Source organism: Protomyctophum bolini (assembly GCF_963924005.1).
Source record: "Protomyctophum bolini genome assembly, chromosome: 14".
NCBI lineage: Eukaryota > Metazoa > Chordata > Actinopteri > Myctophiformes > Myctophidae > Protomyctophum > Protomyctophum bolini.
This window is the reverse complement of record NC_137875.1, coordinates 14,117,890-14,144,692: the sequence shown is the minus strand read 5'-3', so window position 1 is coordinate 14,144,692 and position 26,803 is coordinate 14,117,890. Positions and strand designations below refer to the sequence as shown.

The 26,803-nt window shown below is 43.6% G+C and overlaps 1 protein-coding gene across 2 annotated transcripts in view; it reads right to left on the bottom strand.

The window, feature by feature from the left end:
* spock2 (SPARC (osteonectin), cwcv and kazal like domains proteoglycan 2) overlaps positions 1-25,660 on the bottom strand; it is a 54,296-nt gene extending 28,636 nt beyond the window's left edge. For both annotated transcript variants that reach the window (XM_080781551.1, XM_080781552.1), the window contains exons 1-2: positions 25,288-25,660; positions 1,392-1,431 (exon numbers count right to left, since the gene is read on the bottom strand). In XM_080781551.1, coding sequence (XP_080637677.1) covers positions 1,392-1,431; positions 25,288-25,539 — 292 coding nt within the window. In that variant the 5' untranslated portion in view covers positions 25,540-25,660. The remainder of the gene's footprint in view (positions 1-1,391; positions 1,432-25,287) is intronic.
* Between the last annotated feature and the right edge of the window lie 1,143 nt (positions 25,661-26,803).

The following is a 26,803-nucleotide window of genomic DNA, read 5'->3' as shown; positions in this document are numbered from 1 at the left end:
CGACCAGAGGGAGCGCTGTGGCCGGAGTCCAGCCGGTCGATTCGGTGGTCGTCCAGAATCGCCGATCCGATCATATGATAGATCATATTTCTGACCGTTGACCATTGATTGAAAGGCCATTGATCGGTAGAGAAAGTGTCCACACTCTCCCCTGACCTCTCTGTTCCAAGCTTCTGCTTTAACTTGACTCTATATATAACCAATACAACGAATTCAAGGATTAAGGAGATGGTATTATTGCATTGCATTTTACAGTTCCACTTCCGACATATTTACAGTAGCTGCACATTGATGGAATGTATTTGTGTCTTTGTGTCAGCAGCGTATCCTCCCTGCAGTCTTTACTGCTACCACAGTACAGACACTTTGTTCCCTCCAGCACCATCCATCATCTTTCTGTCTGGTCGCTCTGTCCTACAGCACCAGAATTATCCTCAACGCTTAATGGATTTACATTTGGCAGGAATAATGTTAACATTACGTCACTTTACACTTAATTAAACCACATTAGACCCCCCCCCCCAATCTATTTCTTCTTTCCACTCACCCCCTTCTCTCTCTCTCTCTCTCTCTCTCTCTCTCTCTCTCTCTCTACTTTCTCTCTCAATGTTTTCATTTTAAGCCATAATTAGGCCTTCATTAAACCGTGGGATATCGTGCTAATGGACTCTGTGATTCAGACAGCTTCATTTAAGCTGCAAATCAAGGGACAATGGCTGGGGCAGACGACTCTGTAGCGTGTCATGATTTCATCTGCCAGAGACTCAATTACTGCCGCAGTCATCGCTGGAGTCAAGGAGAGGCCTGCAGGGTCTAAATAGAGCATCTCTGCCGCTTAAAAGCAAAATGAAGGAATGTAGAACATAGTCGGGGAGTGGGAGGTCAGGCTGTTGACAGGAAAAAGGCCACACACGAGTTCGTAGTCATGATGCAAGAATTATTTTAAAAGAAACCAATGTTTTGACCTAGCAGCAAGGTCTTCTTCAGGGAATGAAGTATGAGTATGCAGCCAAACAGCAGATACAACACAGAGTACTAGTGTCTGTCTATTGTACTCTGTGTCTGTCGACCTTTTCTCAGGGAAAGCACACAAGTGCCACACAAGAATGCGAAAATACGGAGCAGCCCATCACCAAATTGGAATCACTCAGTACAGCTACAGGTCTGGTTTTCACGCTATACAACATATAAGGAGCAAATATATGACACACATATGACACCTTCACATGTGCTTCTCGTTCAAATCTCCTGCAGAGCCAGTCAAACAAAGCTATGGGAACAGGTGTGCCACCTCCTTGGAAGCTGGGACTACATTTATGCACATAGCCTATTGATATACACAGTATGCAAAGAGAGCAGAACTTATAAGGTTAAGTGAGTGTGAGACTTACTTTCATTCGAGCCTTGGTCCTCGGTGCGGACATAGTCATCCTGCAGAAAAACACGCAGAGAGAGAGAGTGTGAGAGAGAGAGAGAGACCTCATTGAAGCATCCGTCATTTATTAAACATTATGTTAATGCTTGAGACACGAGTGCACGCGACATGTTTGAATTATACAGAGATGCTAGCATAAGTCACATCCCTGGAAGATTAGCCTACGTGTTACTCCGCCACGATGGCAATAACGTGAGCAATAACACCTGCAGTTAGTGTGATTCATGGGTTAAGTGAATCACAGGGAACACAGATGGATGTGCGCAGTGACTGCGCTATAGCTATAGCTGCTCCTGCATGGAAATGAGTCCATCTCTATCTGCACCGCGCGGCGCCTGCAGTATGCTGTGCATGCCAGACATACATATGGTGTTATGGCCCTGCTTTCAACGTGGCTCCTCTCCCTATTGCCGACTTAATTAGAACATTCATTGTGCTAATCGAAATCAAAAGACACCGAGTAGAGGGGAAGGCGGCTGGGGTGGAGGACAGGGCATGATAAAAGCAAGGCAGGAAAGAGCAGTGAAAATGAGTTATTAATGACAAGGATTCACGCACACGTGCATGCACACACTCGCGCACGCACACGCACACGCACACGCACACGCACACGCACACGCACACGCACACGCACACGCACACACACACACACACACACACACACACACACACACACACACACACACACACACACACACACACACACACACACGGAGTGTTTGTGCGTATGAGAGTAACTGACCTCTACCTCCTGGGGAAACGAAAGGCAGAGGAAAGAGAAAGAAAAAGAAAGTTCAGAGTCAGTGGAGAAGAAAAGAGTAAGTTCAGATGCACGTCATTAAGCTGCACTCGATAAACATTGAGAATCCACACAACATATCATATGAGTTCTTCACAAAAGACTGTTCGTTTCAGTGTTAAATGCCCGACACTAATGCGTCAAGTGAAGGAAGGAAAATAACAGCCTCTCGTTGCATACAGTAGTGTGAACTGTAGGGATGGGGGTAATAGTTATCGCTAGCGGTCTAGTACAGATCAAAAATAACTGGATCTGATATTGGGAATACTATATCCGACACACGACCCATTAATAGATGTAACCTGAAACATCACATAATGTGAAATGCGAGTTCATTACTTCATTATCCATTCATAGGCAAGCGTATTCAAAGTTCAAACGCCCTCGGAGGACTGTGAATTTCAGTATTAAATACAAACTAATGTGTGTCAAAGACAGAACTAGATCGTTGACTATAATCTAAGCCTGATCCGTCACACATAAATATGTGTAAATGTCGGTGGCTGGCGCGGTGGCTCAGCGCACTGCAGGGTGCTTCACAAGAGACGGTTGTGTGACGTTTTTGCAAGTTCTCCCCATGTTCACGAGGCTTTCGTCAAAGTGCATACATGAGTTGGTTCCCAGCAGGGGCCACTTGAACTTCTGGAACGTGTGGGACGCCAGGGAATGGCTGGCATACATTGCTTAGTAATAATCAGCCTACACTTCAGAAATAAAGGTTTGACACTTCTCTCTGTGAGAAAGAAGTAGCAGTAGCAACTCATTTCTACAGTACGTGGCTATCTTTAAACTAAAATCCACACATTTTATGTCCGCTGTCTCCCTCTCCCGACAGAGAAGCAGAGGTAACTGCAATGATACTGCAATAATGATGGTGGCGCATCTGGCGTCCAATCCGGTGTGCTTCAAATTACTTTATTGTCTGCCCCGAGTTTGGGAAGTCAGGATTTAATCCCTGGCTGGGTCATACCAAAGACTGATGCCTCCCTGCTTGGCACTCAGAATCAAGGGCTGGATTGGGGGTACATAAAGCCGCCTCGCGCTAAGGAAACAGGAGATAGGCTCCTGCCCTATGGCCCACATGAGGCTACTTACTTACAATGCAATCAATAGGTGTCCTTCCTACCTGACACAGTGGGATGTAAATCTAGACCAATTCCAACCACTGCAGATGTACTATTATACTCTTCGACTTCTACCATAACGTTCGGTAGAAACGATCAGTTGTCCACCACACCATGGGGTCTACCAGCACTGCCTGATAACACTGCATTTTTACCCTCTATTCTATTCAGTTACCCCAGGTCTGCAAAAAGGTTGTCAAGTATAGACGAAGCGACCGGTTCTTCTTTAGCAGGTGAAACGCTGCTCGCCCTGTTCGCTCATGCGCAGCGTGGTTAGGACAAGTCGATTGAGTGTTGGATCAATGGCTTGACCCTGTCGTATATGTTACAATTAGGTGTTATTGTGGCGCCTGGATGGGTCAGCGTCATTATTCCGAGGGCACGTCGGTACGACTATAACACTGGACCTGAAAATAATAATAAACGTATACTATACTACTTACAGTACTAAACTACTACGCGAAATACAGATGCAGCATTTTCTGTAGACATCATGGAATAATAAAAGTAAACAATGATAAAGCCTTATTGACACTTTGCTGTGTCTGAAACAATAAATGCTAGTCCTCTCGTATATTCACAAGCCGGGCTCCTTAGTGAAGATATACTCCGTAAAGCATTCATCACCGTAAACATTTTACTGTACCGAAAGGCCATGCCAAACGTCTCTCTGCTTAGGTGATATAAACTCCCGACACAACACGGTGAAATGAGAAGCGCCCATAAACAAAGCTCTCTACACCCGGTTCTATTTCACATGGAGGTAAATATTTTCACAGTTTGGCAAGGATTCAACTATTTAAAATCCTCCCCCGGTCCACACACCACTGTTCCGCTGTGCTGCGCACTGCAGGGGCCTCATCAGTTCATTTTCTCTCAGACCCATCTCTCTGCCCAGCTGCGTCTGTCACAACAAAATCAACTTACAGTAAACTGCGTGGTGTCTATAATGACGGGAGGGGAGGGCTCCGAAACATGAGACTCAGCACACGCCCCTTACGTATGATGAATGATGATCTGAGATGTACACACACACACACACACATATGTATTGCTTTGAAATGTTGTATTATGTTGTATCTCGACGACACTGCAAATGAGGTTGACCTCAATGTCTTTCGAGAATAAATAAAGGTTTGAATTAATTAATTCAAACCATTCACTAATAAAAATGGTTCTTTAGTAGGTGATTGTTCTTGGTGGTGGTGGGACCATAAAACCTTTTTAAAAACAGCCCTCTCTTCTATTTCTGTCTGTGTGTGACATGTCGTGAATGAATGGTGATCGGCGATGTAGTTCAACCTTGTCGAAGCGTGACGGGAGTCACACTTATTCAGGGCAGCGTCCCGGGAGTGTACAACCATTAATCTGACGCCTCTCATGTCATGTCCCCCTTATTGATGGTCCAGCTGTTGCATTATTTAGCAGCCTATCTGTATTTGTGTTTCTGCCAAGACCAATGGGGAAAAGTGTCCCGCCGAGCGACTGCACCGCGACGGGAAATCAATGACTTTTATGAAGAAAAGGTCACAGAGAAAAACATTTGGCGGGGGAAATGTATCATCCTGAGACGCGTCTGCGGAAAATCTGTAGCGTGGATTGGAAACGGGGTGCCGTGGCAGATTTGGCACAACGGTGGTAAAAAATGACCACATTTGAGCGTAATGTATGCTGTCAGCCAATGTGTTGGTGACAAGATGTCTTGTAATACTAGAGGAGATTAGAGAGAGGGTTTTGAACCACGTTCAAGCTGGCATCCATCTTTTGGGCATTGGCATCCTGGGCAAACAGCCAATTCTACAAGCTCTGCATTGCATTGCATTGCATTGAAAGATTTTCAATTATGCCTAACATAGGGATTATGAATCGATTATCTCACTGTTTCCCAAACAGTGGGTTAGAGTAACTACATTTATAAATTATATATTTCAAATAGTTTTTTGTAATAATTTCATGAATTTTAAAACAAAATCTAAGACATTCCATAATTAAATTAAATATATAAATAAGAAATAGTGAAAGCTCGCTACGCAGCGCGTTGTGTGCTTGTAGATCTGCTATTTTCACTAGTTGGGGCCCCGGGCAAACATCTAATCTCTCTTGTCTCTTTTGGGTCTCGACCTGAAAAGTTTGGTAACCACTGGATTATCTTATTAAATGATCTATTCTTTTTCAGTCACACCCCTAGTCAGTGGGCCAGATTCCAAATATGTGCACATTCAAGACCACACTGTTTTCTTTCCTGACATCTTTGGAAACACTCTCAGGGGCAGTCCATCCATACTAGTCTTCTTTGATTAGCAATCACATGTTATGCAACGCTGACACTCTCCGGATCTTTCTCACACTGTTCTTCTTCTCACCTCAAACGTGGGTTTTAATTGGCTAGGAGGCGGGAGAGGTTGAACCTGATTATTTGTACATGACGGCCAGTGGCGGACAGTAATGAAGTACAGTACTTGAGTTCGGCACTTAAGTACGTTTTTTTGAGTATTTGTAATTTTTGGTTCACACAGCAATGCATTGATATTTAAAATAAAACGTACTTTGTCATTTGTACTTTGGAGTACTTACACATTTACGTATACTCCAGTACAAATTTGACTGAGCAACTTATTTCACTAGTAGTAGTTGAGTAATATTTTGAGCAGCAGACAGACCGTCTATACTTTGTACTGGGGTTTAGAGTACGTTGTCCATCACTGCCGTCGGTATATGTGGACAGGAGATTTCAATAGAATAGAATAGAATAATCCACACTCCTGTGGGGTATTTTCTGCCACATTATATGTATATATAGTATTCGTCCTCTACATTTACCCCATCCTATAACAACTAAGCACAGTGAGCAGCCATTCTATGGTGCTCGGTAGCAATTTGGGGTTAAGAGTCTTGCTCAGGGATACACCATCGACACATTGCTGGCCTGGTACCTGGGACAACCACAGGCTCTAGCTGGCTCCCCAGGCGGAATCTCTAACCACTCAGCTATTGCCGCCACCCCTCAAGGACACCCACCATAACTCTGACAGTGTACAAATGGAACCAAATGCACCCGTCAGGGTTCATTAAGGTTCACTGTCTGAGATACAGACTTGTAAGGGTCAATTTAGAACCCCCTCACGGAACCCTTAAGCTGTTTCCAGTCTGCTGCGTTCACGACCCGAATATCTGAGTGAATTTCTGCCTTTTTTACTTTCTTTTTGAGAAATGCAACGGTGTGCAAGCTCTGGTAGAGTCCCTGGATCACCTCACTTTGAGAACTGCATTAGTACGTTGCATCAGCAGCAGCCAGCAGGTAGCAGCAGTCTACTCTACTCTGCTGGTGGCTGGGAGAGCTCGACAACAAAGGAGAGCCGGCGAGATAGAAAGTTTAAGGTGGGAGGGGGGGCGGGGGGGGTTAGTGCCTCTGTGTGGTACTGGGTACTACTACTGAGTAGAGGTGACTCAGAGCCAGAGTGACGGAAGCATGACTCATGACTCATGATGGTGATGAAAGGAGGGGAGACTGCATGGGGAAAACAAGAGGAATAGAAGAGTAGAGCATGGAAGTGAAAGTAAAATGTATCTGAATTCAAGGATGTACTATATTTCCACGTCAAGAGAGCAGCAGCCTTTTTAAGGGACTTAAACGCTGCAGGAAGGCAAGGGAAGGCCGGGAAATATGTTAAAAAAACGAAATCAAGAGTGGCTGCCTGTGACACACAACGTGTTGTTTGCATTTGCATTAGGCTAAATGGCCAAAGCCTTCAGCGCTACATAAATTCCTGCACTTTCAAGAAATGTACGCTCGTTTCGCCGCTCACTCAGAAATATTGACGGAGCCCCGAGAGCAACCTGCAATCAATTATATTAGACAGACATTCTATAATTGCATGGAGGGGGGAGGGGGGGCAAAAATAATACAAAACCCTTGATGAAAAATGAAGCACTTTGGGGGATTTTACAATTGAATTGTGTAAGCCTCCTCTAAATCCAAAAGGGCCCATGGGGTGACTGGTGAGGGAGAGAATTGGACTGCAAACACATACTGTATTTTGGTCATCTAAAGCTATGACGAAAACGACTACCTTTTTTCACTGACGAAAACAAAATAAATACTAAGCTACAATGACTACATCTATACTATGACTAAATACTGAAAATGTCATCAACAAATACAAATTAGACTAAAATGTTTGGAGGGGGGGGGACTATTGGAGGTGAGATCCAGTAGAACTAAAAGAGTGTGTACGATGGCAAAATAATAAATATTAGCCAAAAAAAAAGAAGAAGAAAAGACTTGCTGTTGGAAATAAATAAACATCCCATAATCCACAAGGCTGTGTCTGGTACAAGCAGAGTAGCAAACTTTGTAACAAGGGAAATCAATAATTCAGAGGAATTACCAGGCAGCGCTCACGGTATCCTTCAGGTACTTTTATTTTATGAGCACGAGCAGCAAACAATAAATAAAAAAACCCTTCATCTTCTTCTTTGATATGGCTCAAGAAAGCTTTGTGCTGCAGACTCGTACAGAGATCGTTTGCTGCAGTAAGTAACAGTGCTGCTGGTCACCCCTCAGACTGTGGCGCACCCACTATGAGATTCTACTACGATACGTTTGAGCTGTACGCAAAACCCTACAAACTAAGGGAATCAGATTGTATTACACTGTCCTGTCAGTGTCAACGACCGAGAAAGTGGCATCTACTAGTGGACAGAACCTACCGGTATGTTCCTTGAATAGTGATTATAGAGTACATTTGTCTAAATTATAGAATAAATTGGAGTCAATGGGGGTTGGACTGGGATGAAACTTTCATTTTTCATACCGTTTGCAATGTAATTGGCTTCCAACATTAGTGGAAGGAAAAAATAGTCCCCTTATGAATAACCCATTTTGGGCGGGAACCCCTTTTGGTATTAGCATTACGTTATGCTTTATCTATTGAAAAATAGCAGATCTACAAGCTCTGCTATTTTTGAAAAATGGAAGAACCACTGACATAGGGGCCTCCATTAGAGCGCACCACCTCCACAGGAGGGTATACGTTGCACATAGACTGAGGGTGCCACAAACCCCAAAAGCAGCTCCCTCGGTTCCAGCTGCAACCCATGACTTACAACGTCTTATTCCTTATACGAACGTGAAATACTTTGAGCACACAACAATAAAAGAGATTGATCATGGCACACTGTACCATAATGCAGAGACTCGTCTCTGGCTTGCCTCCAGACAGAGGAAATAAGACTTCCAGTGCAGTGGCATTTATGGAGTGTGGCTCTAGCCTGCCACCGTCACTTGAGACTTATTGTTGGTTTTACATGCAGGTTTTGGTAAGATTCACTGGGAGCTGTCATCACTGTCACCGCGCCTCGGTGTTAAGCCTGCGATACAATGGACACCCATAATCCCATAATAATTCCACCACTTTCAACCTGGCGTACGTCCCTATTTTGGGAGCATGCTATTATAGGCGAACACGAAAGAAAAATCTAAAATGTTCAGCTCTAAGTACATGGAGCAGCAGTGGTTCTGAAAGTATAGGGTCCAGGGAGGGACCCTCAGCGTTCCTTTGACGTCCAAATGGACCCTTACAGTCGAGGTCTTATGACTCGTACAAAATGGAACCAAATGGACCCGTACGGGTCCACTGGGTTCCATTTGTACACGCTCAGAGTTATGGAGCTCCTTGAATTGTAAAAGTTTGAAAAACCTCTGACATAAGAGGTTTAAGGCACGGCGGGCATTGTGATCTGACTCGAGACAGTTTATGACATAACACATTTTTCAACCGAAGAGAGCCGAACATCACAAATACATTTCTAAGAAAAGTATCACAGGAATGTCTTTGCATTCCATGCCTGATAATTAGGCTTATTCTGTGGGAGGCAGGGTGCAGCGTGCTACTGGAGGAGATGGAGGAGGACATGTACTCACTGAATTCCACAAAGAGCTCATTATAGACACATTCCTGGATGTCAGTTGGTGCTGGAGACTTCAACCTATTTGGCTCTGACTGACTCCCAGGTGACACCCCCCCCCACCCCCCAACACACACACACACACACACACACACACACACACACACACACACACACACACACACACACACAACCAGCCTGAGCCAACCAACTAACCGACCGACCGACCAACCGGGTCACACAACCATCCCACGAGTCTGAGTCTGATGCAGACTTTATCCTGCATCATCGTATTGCGCGTGTATAGATTTAATACCTTTCAACCTGGTGTCCCTATTTTGGGTATGTATAGCTGTCATGATCTTTGACCTCATCTGACTGCTTGAGACCCAGTCCCAGTGTGAAACGACCATCTGCGTAAGCATATATTGATGTACGTGACGATGAACATCCTCTACTTTATCAGAGAGACTGGACGTCTGTGCACGGTGATATGAGATGCAATGTCTGTTCCTGTTCATTTCTGTTCTTATCCTTGTTTACATATCTTCTAGGCCAGTGGTTTTCAACCCTTTTGATAGCAAGGCCCATTATTTATTCAGCATTTGAGCCACGGACCACCATCTCTCAGACCCAAAACGAACCCATTCCATGCTGTATTGATGTTGCTTCCATAGGAGAGATAAGGCAGACGTTGATCAAAATAACGATTATTAATTGTCTAGACTTCTTATAAATTAAGTAGCCTAATGTAGGTGTTTAACAATCATTTCACTCTTGAGAGCGTAAAATGAAACCGTGGTTTCATTTTACACAGTTAAAGATCTAATAAGGGTCCATTTGGTTCCCAATTCTCCATCATTTAGCTGGGGACCACCTGGAACCTCCTCAAGGACAGCTGGTGGTCCCTGGACCACTGGTTGAGAACCACTGTTCTAGGCACGTCATGTATCCATTGTCCAATACTGTATGTTATTTCTCTGTTGTCTGTAATAAACTAGAATGTGTCGTGCAATGCCGCCTGATGTTGTCATGTTCTCTTCCCGTGCGTCTCTGCTGAATCCTCACTCACCAACCCTTGTTAAGGCTCATTCATAGTCTGGATTTTCGGTGGTCACCTCACCACCAGTCCAACTCTGGTCCAACTCGCCGATACTATCCCTAACCCTAACTCTAAACCTAACCGCACACAAAGCCAGATATAGTCGGAGTAATGCAATGTCGTAATTATAGGCAGTCCCTGCAGTGAGAACTACAGACTCACTCCCAATCTCCCATCTCAACCTTGCTATCGCTCTGGATTAACAGCGTCCGATAAATGCCTAAATTGTAAATTGTAAACGGCAACTATTTTCCAAAAATGTCAAAACAAAAACTAGGAAAGTGCTATGTTCACTATTCGCTATATAGATTAGGGCTTAAGTGGCTAACAGGCCCTATACTGTATATGTAAGGAGACGGCTCCTTCTGGCTTCAATGTCAAAGTGTCCTTGAGCAAGACCAGAACCCCTAAACTGCCCCCCGTGAGGCGTGAGCAGACCGGTGGCTGGCATGGTTTAATTCCTCCACCGTCGGTGCGAACAGCATGTAATGCACATCGTGAAGGTCAACGGCACCACATAAATGCGCCCTTTACCATTTTAAGACGTTCTCTGCGGACAAGAAGAACACCATCAATTTTGCTGTTCAAATATTTGCCGAACAAATAGTTTTGAAACACCCAAAGACAGGACGGTGCTATAATATTATGACAGGCATTAACAGCGCTGAAAACAAAGATCGATGACTTATATCACCGTTCTTTATATTACACCGTTCAGAGCAAAACCACATCTCGTCCGCCTCCTTCAACCTATATTAGCTTATTGCACAGCAGTGTGTAGGCTACACACTACGCACTACACACTACGCACTACACACTACGCACTACACACTACGCACTACACACTACGCACTACACACTACACACTAAACACTACACACTAACTAACCTACAGCTGTGGCAGAACCATACAGGCAGTGGTGGAAAAAGCACTCGCATGTTTTACTTCAGTAAAAGTATCAATACTGCAATGTAGAAATGCTGTTACTTGAGGAAAAGTACAAAGGCATTGGTATAAAAAAGTACAGTAAAAGTTGTGTGTGTGGAGTAGAAGTACTGAAAATTGGAATTACTCTAGTAAAAATGGTATTCAAGTACAGTACGTAACTAAATGTACTTTAGTTACTTTCCACCAATGCCAGCAGGGCTATGATGAAAGGCTTCTCTCTCTCTCTCTCTCTCTCTCCTCTCTCTCTCTCTGCAGGGGTTCAGACACCAGGCCCGCTCCCACATAAAGCTGTACTTTACAGCTTTACACATCTAGGTGCACTGCATCTGCATTTGGATGTTGGCTGCATGGCGCCCTCACCGCCCTGGGGGGGGTCTTTGCCATCTCAGCATGCAAAAACAACATGGCGCACAGCGACAATAGCAGATCTACAAGCTCCCGTCAGCTTGTAGGCAGGTGACGCCGTCAGACTACAAAGCTACATAAACAGGGCCGGCATAGTTTTACTGAGGCCAGGGTTAAGGTTAGGTTTAGGACGGTATATAACGAGAACTGTCAATCACAGCGATAATGCACCAGGCGGCTATATAGGGAACGAGGCGTGCCCTGTCCAAACAAGAACTTCATACGACCATGTCCAAAACTGTGACTTTTCAGCAGGATTCAAATTCAAAAGTATCAGATCGACAAGCTCGAAGGGTGTCAGTCCGCCTCACATTTGGAGCTTGTGGATCTGGTACTTTTGATGTGACACTGTCACACTTTGTGTGTGACACTGACTGTAGTATGTTCAAGTACAGGGCGTTAATGTACGAACAAACACAAACAGTTCAAATATGGAGATAAGAGGTTTCTGGCTGCCGACAGCAGAGACTAATGGCCTGATAAAAAGAAAGAGCTGTTATCAACGTGCATAACCTCATTGTAACATCATCAGCAGGGCTATTATAACGTCAGGAAGACAGCCATGGGTTTTTTTGTGCAACGTCAGTCGAGGAGGACACACAAGCTGCCGCGAGATATGATCGCCAGAGACCGAGGGGGAGCAGCATCTGTTGATGATAAATTCCCTGGCACGCCGTTCCGCATTCGCCTGAATAGGACGGTCTTTAATGGAGTATTTGGCTGCGGTATTACGAATGCCATTATCCATAATTATGTTCCATATGCTCCAGTGAAGTGATGATAGCACGGGGAATCGCGGCGAGGCACGAACTGACGATCGCAGGGACTCCGAGTCGAGGGTTGGACGAGGGCAATTATGAGAAGTCACGTGCAACCCCACACCTTAACGTCTACTGTCACACACACACACACACACACACACACACACACACACACACACACACACACACACACACACACACACACACACACACACACACACACACACACACACACACACACAGGCTACACACTACAGAATCATGTGTGTTCATTTAATTAAAAGGGCTGTTAAAAGGGATTATTATAATGATTTTCTTTAATATATATGGTAAGCTCTATATTCTGATAGTAATCATTGTCATAAGACTGTTTGTTCAGTGACAGGGGTCTCCCCGTCTCTCCAGGCTCTTTAACAGAAGATATTTAATATTTAATTTCGGGATACCAATTATATCCAATCGGGAGGCAGAACTTATAAAGGACATAGGATACACAAGTGAAACTGGAATCGATGAAACAAAAACGAGTAGACAAGGTTGGCACTAAAAATAAAACACTCTATAGCAATGATGACTATTGGATTTTTAAAAATAATTTTGTTTTTGTTCACAAAAACATATCACTTACACCCCCTTTAAAGTATGAGAATCATTTTTTCCATGAAAATATTTATAAAATAAAAAGCATAAGGACACTAAAATGAATTGGACAGCCAGCTATATAATAAGTGCTGCACGATTCTTCACAATTCTTCACAAAATGAGAATGCATAGGTGTCATAGCATAGTTCCATAGCAGAGCTTTCACTTGGAGGGGTGCACAAATGGGCCCCGTCTCTTTCGGGGGTCCATTTGGTATCCACTCTCAGAGTTAGAATTAATTAACATTCGGGAGTTTACCATGTTTGTTTTGAATATCACATTATATACACTGAGAGCTTCCCAAAACCTGCGGTGCACCCACCCAACTCCATATGGTTGTGCATTATTTAATCCACTCCTGCTGACTGGGAATGTGGAGACGCAGTTTGGGTTCCGTCACGGAACATTTTCTGTTCATTAAAAATGTAGTGAAAGGATAACAGGTGAAGGAGGAGGCAGCTGGTACAGAGATAACTGGTTCTCAATGTCAGGTCCGGGGACCACCAGCGGGTCAACAATGGCCCCCCACAGGGTAACTCCGAGAGTGCACAAATGGAAGGTTGGATGGTTGAGAGCTTGTAGATCAGCTCTATTTCCGGGGCGTAACCTCAAACTCTTATCTTAGCTACTGAAGATGTGGCGTACGCCGTACGACATAGATTTCTACAAAGACAAATGACTAATTTATTTCAACGCAAAATGCTGTGTTCACGTTCAGGAGAGTTCAGAAAAAATGCAATTACCCTGAAGGCTGCCTTCGGGTATGGCATGGTAAATAGGGAAGCATTTGCATTTCTTTCACCATAGTAAATGCAGCATTCATGGTCTGGAGAGGGCAGTTTTTTTTACAGACGGGTAAAAAGGCAGGGGGCTGAAACCCCCTTTGATGTCTATGAGTGCCTGGTGACGAACTGTTCCACAATCTGTGAATGCTATACAGACTGTGAGTCAGCACCCACCCCCGGTAAAAGTTGAGGACAGAAAGCTTTTATCAATAAAGACATGGCACTCACAGAAAGTAATTTTAAAATATAATTTAAAAGTATATTTTAATTGCCATTCCTTCAGCAACTATCTATTCTAGATAGATAGGTTTCGACCAATTTGCTTTCCAGTAGGAGTTATTATTGATGCTGGGATGGAGCGGGACATCCGCTTAGTTTTTTAGACTACATTTTCAGAGCTTCCAGACAGACTGCTTGACGCCTGCGGAAAGCATTGTGACAACCGTAGTGGGAGCAAAACAACACATCATGTCTGCTGAAAGACTGATGGTACAGTTACTACAGTACAGTACACACACAGCAGCGGAAACGGAAAGAATACCGACGCAAATTAATGGAGTCACAAAAACAAAACTGCACCCGGGTCTGAAGAGAGAAGCAGACAAATGAGCGGCAAACGCCAGAAGCCAAATGATCCCCGAAGCCACTTGAGTGCCGTCGTTTCGTTTTCTCTCTGTGCATCGGTTTGATAGATAGGAAGCAGAAAACATCCATTAATATGCTCAGCTCCCCGAAGTTCACCTTGAGTCAATAGAAAGGAAACATCAGAGAGAGATTTCATGGCAAGGCTTTTGGTGGATAATATCACTTTAACGAGGGAAGTTGAGCAGAAAATTGGATTCACTGTGGATTTGCCTTTCCATTATGCATAATGCACTGCAGTGGCTCAGACGTTTCCTTTGCTGCTGAAAGAAACATAGACAGAGAGGGAATTTGACCGGTGACGTGATCCAGGCTGATGTCTTATCATACCGATAATTGAGTCTCTCTGAATTTCTACCTTATTTGACCTGTATGTAATTGTAATACAAGAGGGGGGAGAATTGAGCGCGACATATGGGTGCATGATGTGGACGCATATGCGACGCGTTGAGCGTGAATAGCCACGCTTGCATAAATTATAATTAGCCCTATTTTTTCATTGAGACGCATATGCAGATCAGGGGGGGCATAGCCATTGTTGTATGGTATCGTTCCTTGTCCGATCGCAAAACTATGGTTACATATTGTGATTTATCAGTGCAGGGATGAAGAACAACCTCCCTCCGTCCTATATGGAAAATGAAGACACGACATATAAATAAATGATTTGCAAGTTCCCGAGTCATGAAAAGGAGCCAAATATATCTATGCAAGAAGTACCTTTGTTTGGAACGCCAACATACTCCTACTAGGGCATGACGTCACTGTACCTAGAACATACTCCTACTAGGACATGACGTCACTGTAGCTAGAACATACTCCTACTAGGACATGACGTCACTGTAGCTAGAACATACTCCTACTAGGACATGACGTCACTGTATCTAGAACACTCCTACTAGGACATGACGTCACTGTACCTAGAACATACTCCTACTAGGACATGACGTCACTGTACCTAGAACATACTCCTACTAGGACAGGACGTCACTGTACCTAGAACATACTCCTACTAGGACAGGACGTCACTGTACCTAGAACATACACCTACTAGGACGTCACTGTATCTAGAACATACTCCTACTAGGGCATGACGTCACTGTAACTAGAACATACTCCTACTAGGACATGACGTCACTGTACCTAGAACATACTCCTACTAGGACATGACGTCACTGTATCTAGAACATACTCCTACTAGGGCATGACGTCACTGTAACTAGAACATACTCCTACTAGAACATGACGTCACTGTAGCTAGAACATACTCCTACTAGGACAGGACGTCACTGTACCTAGAACATACACCTACTAGGACGTCACTGTATCTAGAACATACTCCTACTAGGGCATGACGTCACTGTAGCTAGAACATACTCCTACTAGGACATGACGTCACTGTATCTAGAACACTCCTACTAGGACATGACGTCACTGTACCTAGAACATTCTCCTACTAGGGCATGACGTCACTGTACCTAGAACATACTCCTACTAGGACATGACGTCACTGTACCTAGAACATACTCCTACTAGGACGTCACTGTACCTAGAACATTCTCCTACTAGGACGTCACTGTACCTAGAACATACTCCTACTAGGACAGGACGTCACTGTACCTAGAACATACTCCTACTAGGACAGGACGTCACTGTACCTAGAACATACTCCTACTAGGACAGGACGTCACTGTACCTAGAACATACTCCTACTAGGACATGACGTCACTGTACCTAGAACATACTCCTACTAGGACATGACGTCACTGTACCTAGAACATACTCCTACTAGGACGTCACTGTACCTAGAACATACTCCTACTAGGACATGACGTCACTGTACCTAGAACATACTCCTACTAGGACATGACGTCACTGTACCTAGAACATACTCCTACTAGGACATGACGTCACTGTACCTAGAACATACTCCTACTAGGACATGACGTCACTGTACCTAGAACATACTCCTACTAGGACATGACGTCACTGTACCTAGAACATACTCCTACTAGGACATGACGTCACTGTACCTAGAACATACTCCTACTAGGACATGACGTCACTGTACCTAGAACATACTCCTACTAGGACATGACGTCACTGTACCTAGAACATACTCCTACTAGGACATGACGTCACTGTACCTAGAACATACTCCTACTAGGACATGACGTCACTGTACCTAGAACATTCTCCTACTAGGATGTCACTGTACCTAGAACATACTCTTACTAGGACATGACGTCACTGTACCTAGAACATACTCCTACTAGGACATGACGTCACTGTACTGTAGCTAAAATAGTTTTTTTTTGTAGTGCTGTGAAAATAGACGAAATGCCAGCTCACTGTGAGCTTGGAGATGGCCTATTTTGCTAGAAAAATATTTAAGAATTGTAGAAGACTTTTTGAAGGGATGCCCAAAATAGAGATGCCATGTTGAAAATGGTAAAAATCCTCTGAAAGTGAACATGAGCATCTTCTAATTGAATATATATTGTCAGTATTTCAGATTCCAATATAAAATTTCATTGGCTGATTTCCGAGGTCTTTTTCCACAAATGGATCCAACTTTGGCCGTGAAAACCATACCGACGGTTGCATTATCGAGCACAATAATCTCCCAGCAAACCGCACAAGGACGCAGGCAGGGCTTTTCATCCCTCTGCCTCGTAACCCAACGATGTAACTAAATCTTCTCCTAAACAACAGAGCAAAGACCACGGTGGATCTCTGTAAAGCTACACTGAAGCAAAACCGCATTCAATCGCCATTACCGAGTATTTATACCCAGTTTGTTCTTTAATTTCCGTATATCCGATGCATTAGAGGAATGAAACGTTGAGTGCACCTGTCAGATTAAGGGATTGTAAGGTATTCCGTGGTGTTATGTGTTGACTGTAACAGTTACATGTAATCGCATTCTCCTGTCAGATGGATTGAAGTGCGGGATTCTATTTTTATTGGGGGCGAAAGGGCCTCTTATCCCCAAAGCGTGCACAACATCACATCCCTTCCACATCCTAGATTTTATATTTGGATAGGGAAGAGAATGCAGATTAAATATTTACATGTTTTGCATTCTTTGCATGTGTGCGTGTGTTTGCGCGTGCATGCACAGCACACATGCATTTACACACACAGATGCTTGCATTTATACAGGGGAGATAATGAAACAGATCCTCTTTCATGTTGCACAGCTTTGATTATTGCTTTCCAGTGTTGCATTAATATTCAACATTCTGCACTCAAAGGACCGTCTGAGTCAACATCAATTTGTGCGATCTGAACAGCTACAGTGGAACTGGTCACAGTGCCTACAGTACCATTGTTTTCTGTCTGTTGACCCCTCCTCTGTCTGTCTGTGTCTGTGTCTGTGTGTGTGTGTGTGTGTGTGTGTGTGTGTCTGTGTGTGTGTGTGTGTGTGTGTGTGTGTGTGTGTGTGTGTGTTTGTGGTGAAAAAAGTACTCACATGTTTTACTTCAGTATCAATACTGCAATGTAGAAATACTCTACTGGACCAGTATAAATCTGGAATAAAAAAATTACTTGAGTAAAAGTACAAAAGTATTGGTATCAAAATGTACTTAAAGTACCAAGAGTAGAAAGTACTCATTGTGCAGAATGTCCCATTTCACAAGTTTTCAAATGCATAAATTGCAAAATACAAATATTTTGAAATGATCAGATCTACAAGCTCACAATGCGTTGGAGGTTAGGGTTAGGATTAGCGGCCTTTCAAACAGGAAGTGAGGAATGCAAGCGTTGTTGCCTGGATCAACGACAGGTCTGCTGGAGAGGGACTCAACAACGCAAGCGTAAAAAAAAACTAAAAAAGCTAAACAAAATTCAGGTCTGGTGAGTCGCGGGCGTGTGCACGTAACGAGCATGCACGCAACAAATTCACGGGGCCGCGCTCACATAAATACGCTTGCGTAAAAACGTGCTAAAACTCTCAGGTCTCATTGAAAATGAACTATAGGCGCGTTAAATCGCTTCACGTAAGAAAGGCCCTTTTGAGGTTAGATTTAGGGGCTGGGCTTAAATACCTCTACCTGATTTGTATGTTGTCGTGTGTCAGTGTCGCACACCAAGAATAGCTGCTATTTTCAGAAATAGGGTCAAGGTTATGAATGGCAAGAGGAAATTGTTAAAATGAAATTCCCCAAACCTCATGTACTGTAACCTCAAATATCCTCACAAGTATATAACCCATTAAGAACTGAGGACCTGATTCTACAAATGTATTCTAAATCCTAACCTAATCCTATGTTTCTATGTCACTGGTTCTCAAACCTTCTTCATGTCAACTTGTCAAGGTCCCCAAAAATTATATGTATTTGGCCGTGAACCCCCATTTCAGATTGTAGATAGAGTTGTCCCGATACCGATACTGGTATCGGTTACTCGGGCCGATACCACCCTCAAGTACTCGCTACTCTGAACCGGCCCCTTTACTCTGACCCGAGTACCAAAACATCCAATTGACACTAGGCTGAACGAATGCAACGGCAGCAATTCTGCCCCAACACTGCAGCAAATTGCCAAAAACAGCCGATCTACAAGCATAAATGACAACTGACAAGTGTATGCATGAAAAAGGGGGTAAAATAAGTGGTTACTCAACGAAAATACTATACTATACTTGCGCACTTGAGACCAAGGAAGCTGAACGCGGAAGTGTTGGCTGCATATAGCCCATTGCGCATGTTTCTTTCCTTCCAGGGAGCAACATGGAGTCCACCGTACGCTCTTCGCTTCCTGGCTTCCTGTCCTCTTTTAATAGTCCTTGGGTCTGTGCACTGTGCAGGTCCTGCAGCTCATTCCCCTGGTTCCTTTCTACACACCTGCCTTCAGTCACATGATCATCACCTTCTCTCAGCCAACACACCTGGCACCCGTTAGTTGTATGAACCCTGTCTGGCTCTGAGCTACTTTACTGCTGTCTGCTGCACCATTCTGGCTCAAATGTGACTCGATTGTCCTCCACAAGAATTGAGAATCACACATCTGTAGTTGCTGAACGTTACTACACTCAAAATATGGCACCTGGAGCCAACTACCGTACAGCTTTAAACAGACAACATCAAAGTGTTTGGCTTAAACCTCTCTTAAAGTCTCTCACTATCAAAAGCATAATTTAAAAATGAGTCTGAATCTAGATCTCAATCTTTTTTTTTGATTAATCGTGCAGCAATAGACTCTGATCCCGTTCATCGTCACATTGTTGTTTCAGCTTCAGAGGTTCAAGGCTTTATTGATTAGGTCTTTGTTTGTGTCCTACAGTAGATTGTACTAACGTCCTTTTCTTTTGTTCAGGATCCTTCCTGTGAATCCTGCCTGACCTTCAGTGGTGGAAAGTACAGTTTACTAAAGTACTAGTACTTAAGTACAAAATCGAGGTACTTATACTGTACTTGTAGCTGTACTACAAGCTCACAATGCGTTGCAGCAGATCTGTTCTATTTTCAAATGATTTGTATACATGTGAAAACACATTCTGCATAATGAGTACTATATTACATTTGGAACTTTAAGTACATTTTGATGCCAATACTTTTGTACTTTTACTCCAGACTTTTACTTAAGACACTTTCTATATTGCAGTAAAGTAAGTAAAACATTTGAGTAGCCTACTTTTCCCACCACTGTTGCCCTTCCTGCCTGTCCATATTCACATCGCTCCTCAAGCCACATTTGTCATGCTGCTACAACAACCTTCTTCATCACTTCATATACACTATACGTCGTTGTCCGGGGTGCCCCTGGGATCTACACCCACCTTCTTTTTCCCCCTCTATATACACTTAAATCTAGGGATGCACCGATATGGAACTTCTTGGCCGATACCAATATCAATTGGTATTGTTATTGATAACAATAACAAATTTAGCAGATAGCCGATACTGATATATATGTTCATTTAGTTTTTGTTGTTTTTATTTCAATTTGTGTAACTATACATCTTCAATACAATAAATTTAATGTTCAGAATAGTCAACGCAAAATGTATGCTTGCTAATCAGATAAACATCGGCTACCGCCATCGGTTAATGTCAGTTTTATTTGCCGATACCGATCTTGACCACTAACAGCAAATATGTGGCCGATACATTGATGCATCACTACTTAAATCTCTTAGACCGAAAATAGCGAATCTTCTGGATGTTTGCCTATATTATTATGGCAACGTCACCTTACTTTCCCGTGTCTGCGTTCTACATGTGGATTTGCTCTTCTGAACTTCATAACAATAATAAATGGGGGGCGGGGGGGTTATCGTCGCCAATAAGTGAAGACATTTCATTTGAGTACAGAGTGAACTTGTACCCTTAAATACGCCTCGAAACGAAAAGAACAAAAACTAAACAAAAAGAAGAAACTGTGCAGATGTGAGGACGATTAGTCTCTCTGACACTTCGCAACCCTTTCGCAGATGAAAAAGCCTGTCTGAGAGAGGTAGTCAATGTTTCATTTAATACGTTTCACAAGAACAATTTCAGTGGGTTTTCTTTTTTTTTGGGGGGGGGGGGCACAGTATTGCTGTAAGCGATGTTCCAACCCTCTTTGTTCATCCACCAGCCCATATTGTGACAGTTAAGGGGGATGGAGTCATCCAACTCCCAGGGAAACGTGCTCCATTTCAGTACCACAACACTCACAGAGCCTCGCTGTTGCTACGGCAGCAAACTGAAATCAAAGCAGCTTCTATTGGCGATCCCCGGGGAGGGTGTGTGTGTGATGCGCTCCCTCGCTTCTTCTCTGATGCTTCTTGTCCTGTCATCATCACCACCACAGAGACCAGTACAGCGCTCTGCCTCTCTGCTGCCCTTTGCGCGTGTGCGCGCGCACACTCACACAAACACACGTACACCTCCCCGCGGGAGCACATGCCAACAAGAAACTAGAAAAACACAATCGCCAAGCTATCAGTTTGTAGAGGTACAGTATATGGACGTGTAGTCACACGTGCATACATGTACACGCACACGTTTGTATTACTAGTACTTACTAGTATTTTTATTAAACCCAACAGAGATTAATTGCTAGCCATTGTCACACTCCCAAAATAGGTGATCTACAAGCTCAAAAGCCATTGCCCTGCAACACATTGTGAGCTTGTAGATAATTTCTGTGTGGACCAGGTAAATTGTCCTCAAAACTTCTATTTCTCAAATGTAATGTAATTGTGGCCCTCACACGAATGGTAATACACACACACACACACACACACACACACGTCACACACACACACACACACACACTGTGAAATGTTCTCTATAAATGAAATGTACTTACTTAATTACTTACACACACACACGCACGCAAGCAAAATATACAGTATGCCCACGTATAGAGAATCATTTCAGGGAATAATAATGGCCATGAAAAGACTACATATATTATAAGATTTCATGCGCTGTTTATGTATCTTTGAGAGCTTTGATCTCAAATTGAAGGGAAAAAAGTGATATCTTTATACCGTAAGTCAGTGAAAAGCCTGCAGCGAGGAAACTGATCCTGGGCAGGGGGGGGGACGGGACTGGGGGGGGGGGGGGGGGTATTTTGATGGAAGGAATTGCTTTTGTCAAAAAGTGCGAAAGCAATTCCAGCCTTCTTGAAACCTTAGATATGACACAAAAACAGAGAACATTTTAAAATACAAGCTCCCACATTGTAGGTCAGCAAATGTTGACCTTTCCTTTTTTTATTTGAAAATGTTCACCTACAATGACATGCCCAGAATAGACAAATTATTACTTGTTGCATGTAACTGCCGATGTCATATAATGTCATATAATGTCTAATAATATATCGTCCAAACCTAAATACCTCGGTTTGGACGATTGAGTGTGTGTGTGTGTGTGTGTGTGTGTGTGTGTGTGTGTGTGTGTGTGTGTGCGTGCGTGGCTGCGTGCGTGTGTGTGTGTGCAATGCATGCTTGTGTGTCTCTGCATATCTTTGCTTTTCAGAGCAGCAGGGCATTTATTAACTACACAGCTTGATGTTTTATTCAAATGTGCACGTTGGTTTTACATGAGCAGCAGCCACTGCCAGTCAACAATACAAATACTGATTTAAAAACAGGGGCGATGCTTGAGCCAACGTCTTCCATCTAAGCTATAGCTGTGACTGTGTGTAAAGAAAGACCCCGGTCTTTGTGACTTTGACTGCAGTGTGCATAAAGGCCCCCGTCGTTCAGTCACACTCCCACTATAATTCACACTTTAATCTTTTCGTGGCCACTGTATTTCATTACTTGCCTTAAATATACGGCCTCGGCAGCCATGCTCTTAAATAATAAACAGAAGCCAGTCGTATACTTATAATCCTTCCCGAGTGGGAGGAGAGGGAAATCTGGCAGGAGGGACGGCGAGCCATTTTCACATGCACTCACCTTTCCTCCGGGGACAATGATAGGGACAACATGATTCAAAGAGGCTTATGTATGCTAATCAAGCAGGACACCCTCTGCTGTGGGAAGTGCCCTATATGCACGGGGAAGGCTCATTTTCATGTCTTAATATGCTATATGGCACTGTGCATGTGCCATAGCATGCATCAACACACGCACGCACGCACGCGCGCACGCACGCGCGCACGCACGCGCGCACGCACGCACGCACACACACACACACACACACACACACACACACACACACACACACACACACACACACACACACACACACACACACACACACACACACACACACACACACACACACACACACACACACACACACACACACACACACACACACACACACACACACACACACACACACACACACACACACACACACACACACACACAGAAGCCTTTTTGTGCTTGTTTTCATATCCAATTATGACACCCCCCTTGCATGCAGCCAGAGTCAGCAGCACCCAGCAGGCCCAGATCGATTGGAATCCTATTAACGAGATTCACGTGGAAAATAATCTCTGAGTGTTCTCCATACTGTAGGTCTAAATCCATCCTGTAATCATTGATAATCATTTCACTGAGCTGGAGGTGTATAGAGCGCCATCCATGCATTCATACACACAGACATGGCAATATATCAGCTTGCATACCCTATGGGCTTTAATCAATCCTCGCAACCCCATTCAGTCTAATGCTATACGCAGCAATCAATCAGCTCACCTTCTATCCTATAATTGCTTAATTTCCTTGTTTGTAATAGCATCCATGGCATGTTATTAGAGCTATGGGATCTGAAAGTAGAGCCAATATTAACATCAATGTGGGTGAAATAGCCCAACTTGACCGAGGCTATGCATTATGCATTTAGCCTACACTTTTTAATCTGACTACAAAGAATCCCTATTCTAACTCAAAACGCAGGGTTTATTTATTTACTAGACCTATATGTGCCTGTCGGGCACCAGCCTACTTGGGAATGATGCAAGTTGGGAACAATGAAAATCGGGAATACATACCCCCACCCTAGTATGCAATACCAATACCCATTATATCCGTTGTCATAGCACCCGTCTGTCTGTCTGTCTGTCTGTCTGTGTAAGTGCTTGTGCAGTGGTATGGTAAACGTCTGTGGAGAATCTCTGAAGAGTGCAAACTGACTATAGACTGTGAAAATTGGACTGACTAAGCAATCAAATGGCAGGTGTGGAGAATAAGGCTGGCGTTGCCATGGCAATCAATTGGCTCATGAGGCAGAGGCTGGACACAGGTGTGGGAGTTTACAACACACAATATCACAATTGCCTTTGCTATGGGGAGTTCTAAAAATAACTGATTGTCATCTGGCATATGTGGGTAGCCTACATCTCCCTTTTTAATTAAGACTCCCTCAGTCTCTCTCCTAACCCAGAAATGTCTACACGTAAAACAATAGAGGTGAGAGTCATAGGATGTTTGCTATATGCCTGAATGAATTTAATAGGAGCCACCAGTCTACTAAACAACATAAGGCGAACAATATGGACATATGGTGCAGGTGTATAGTACATTATGCTAAATGTGTATGCTTGTTATTATTAGGCCTATTATTATTACAAGTGGTGTAAGTAACGTTTGAGTAAAGTACATTTACTCAAGTACTGTACTTAAGCTACTATAATTTTGAGGTATTTGTTCCTTGAGAATTTTCAGTATACTTTTACTTCTACTCCACTACATCTCAGATCCAACTATTGTACTTTTACTTAAATAAAATTATATGAAAACTTTAGTTACTATTACTAATAGTTCGCCTACTAGTTTGTACTTTTTTTGGGACATTCTGCATGAGTACTTTCTACTTTTGAGTAGATTTTGATACCAATACGTCACCTTTTATTGAATTCCATACTATTACTTGTAACAGAGTATAATTTCTACAGTATATTGCCGTATTGATAGTGATACTTTTACTTAGTAAAGTAAGTAGAATCACTAGTGAATAGCCCAGAAGAAGCCACCAACAGAAGAGAAACAATATGTTGTAGTTAGTACATTTACTGCATTATGCTAAATGTGTAGCATTATTATTATTTTCTTTATATTATTATTATTATTACCTACAGTCCTACACCAACATGCATGCCTGGGGGCCGGGGGGCGACTCCCCCCTCCCTCCCCAGCCAAGCTTGCCTGCCAGCCAGCCTGCCGGGGTAGCCTACTAGCCTGGCAGCTGTTTCCCCATTAACACGCACAGCACAGCTTAATAATAATACCGCATTAAACACCGCATATCTCTCAATCAAATCAACCAAACAAAACGACTTACGTCTCTGAAGCGGTTCCAGTGCTTGATCTTACGGCTGTACTGCGAGATGGTCGACAGCCACTGCTCGTCCTCCATGAAATTCCCCCCCGGCTTGTCCGCCGCGTCTTTAACGGCGCCGCTCTGTTTCTTCGCCGCGTCGCTCTCCAAGGTAGACCCCTGCACCGCAGCCGCCACCACCATCACCACCATCACCACCGCCGCCGTGAAGGGGACAAGAAGAGGCTTGGACCCGACGTCCATCGTTGCCACCATATCGTGTAGCGGACGATACGAGACGCCCTGGTGTTGGTAGGCTAATGTATGTACTAGTGGGGCTGCTGGAGGATGAGGTTTGGTTTAGTTTAGGTAGGATGATGCTGGCTGCTCGGTGCTCGCTCTCTCTCTCAGACCCAGAATGAGATGTGACCTGATTAGCCTACCCTACTCTGATGCTGCTGCTGCTGCTGCTGCTGTGGCTGCTACTGCCTGAGAGAGAGACAGGGGGGGGAGAGAGAGAGAGAGAGAGAGAGAGAGAGAGAGAGAGAGAGAGAGAGAGATTTTAAGTGGGGGGGGGGGGGGGGACGCTTTAGATGGGGAGGGAGGTAAGAGGGAGAGAGAGGGGGGGGGGGGAGATTTTAAGGGGGTGGACGTTCAGTTCTCAAACTCACCAACCTGGCTGGTCTCTGTAGCAAACACCATCTTATAGTTGTCGATTGGTCAACAAGTTCCTATGATTGATGATGACTACATGTAGGTTTACCATGGATTCCTTTAGTCGAGGTCCTAATTAAGTCCTAATTAATACAAACACAATGCAGAAGCCATGCCACGCAAAGACACACCCCCTCTCCACTGAAGGTAAACATATACAGGCATAATGTTTTATGCAAATTCTGAAAATGAAATGAGAACTAGGCCAGCACTCAATAATGCAAATAGCTAACTAATGCAAATGCTGCCACACATGCAAGACACCTAGGAGGAGCAAAGGTTATTCAAAGCGTGTGTGTCTGGTTGATTAGTTAATATACGTAGCCCTATAGTACATGGCAACCTTCAGCATAAAACATCTAGACAACACAGAGACATACAGGGGATTGTTTGTGATTAAGCAGTGGTTTTCAAACTGCGGTCTGAGGACTCCCTGCAGCTGGCCAGAGGATCCAGGATCTCGTTTTAAAGTCAATTCATTTTATTATATTATTGATGCAGTGACCAGTGACGTGTGACGTGACTTATTTTGAATAGTCGTCTAGCACATTTTTTCTTTTCATGTAATATTATGAAAGCAGAAAATCATAGCAAAATAACTGAAGTAAAGTTAAAATTCCGTATATAAGTAGAAAAATCAATACTACCATGAATCTATTTCTCTGGAGAGACATTCGGATAAATAAAAAAATGTAATCCCCAAAACACATTTAATCTGTTTAGCGTAGAACAGGACTATTTATATCCTTCTCAAAGGAAGATAGATATGTTTGCTTGCCATGCACTTGTTTTTTCCTCTAACGTTGACCCAAACAGATCGGAGTCA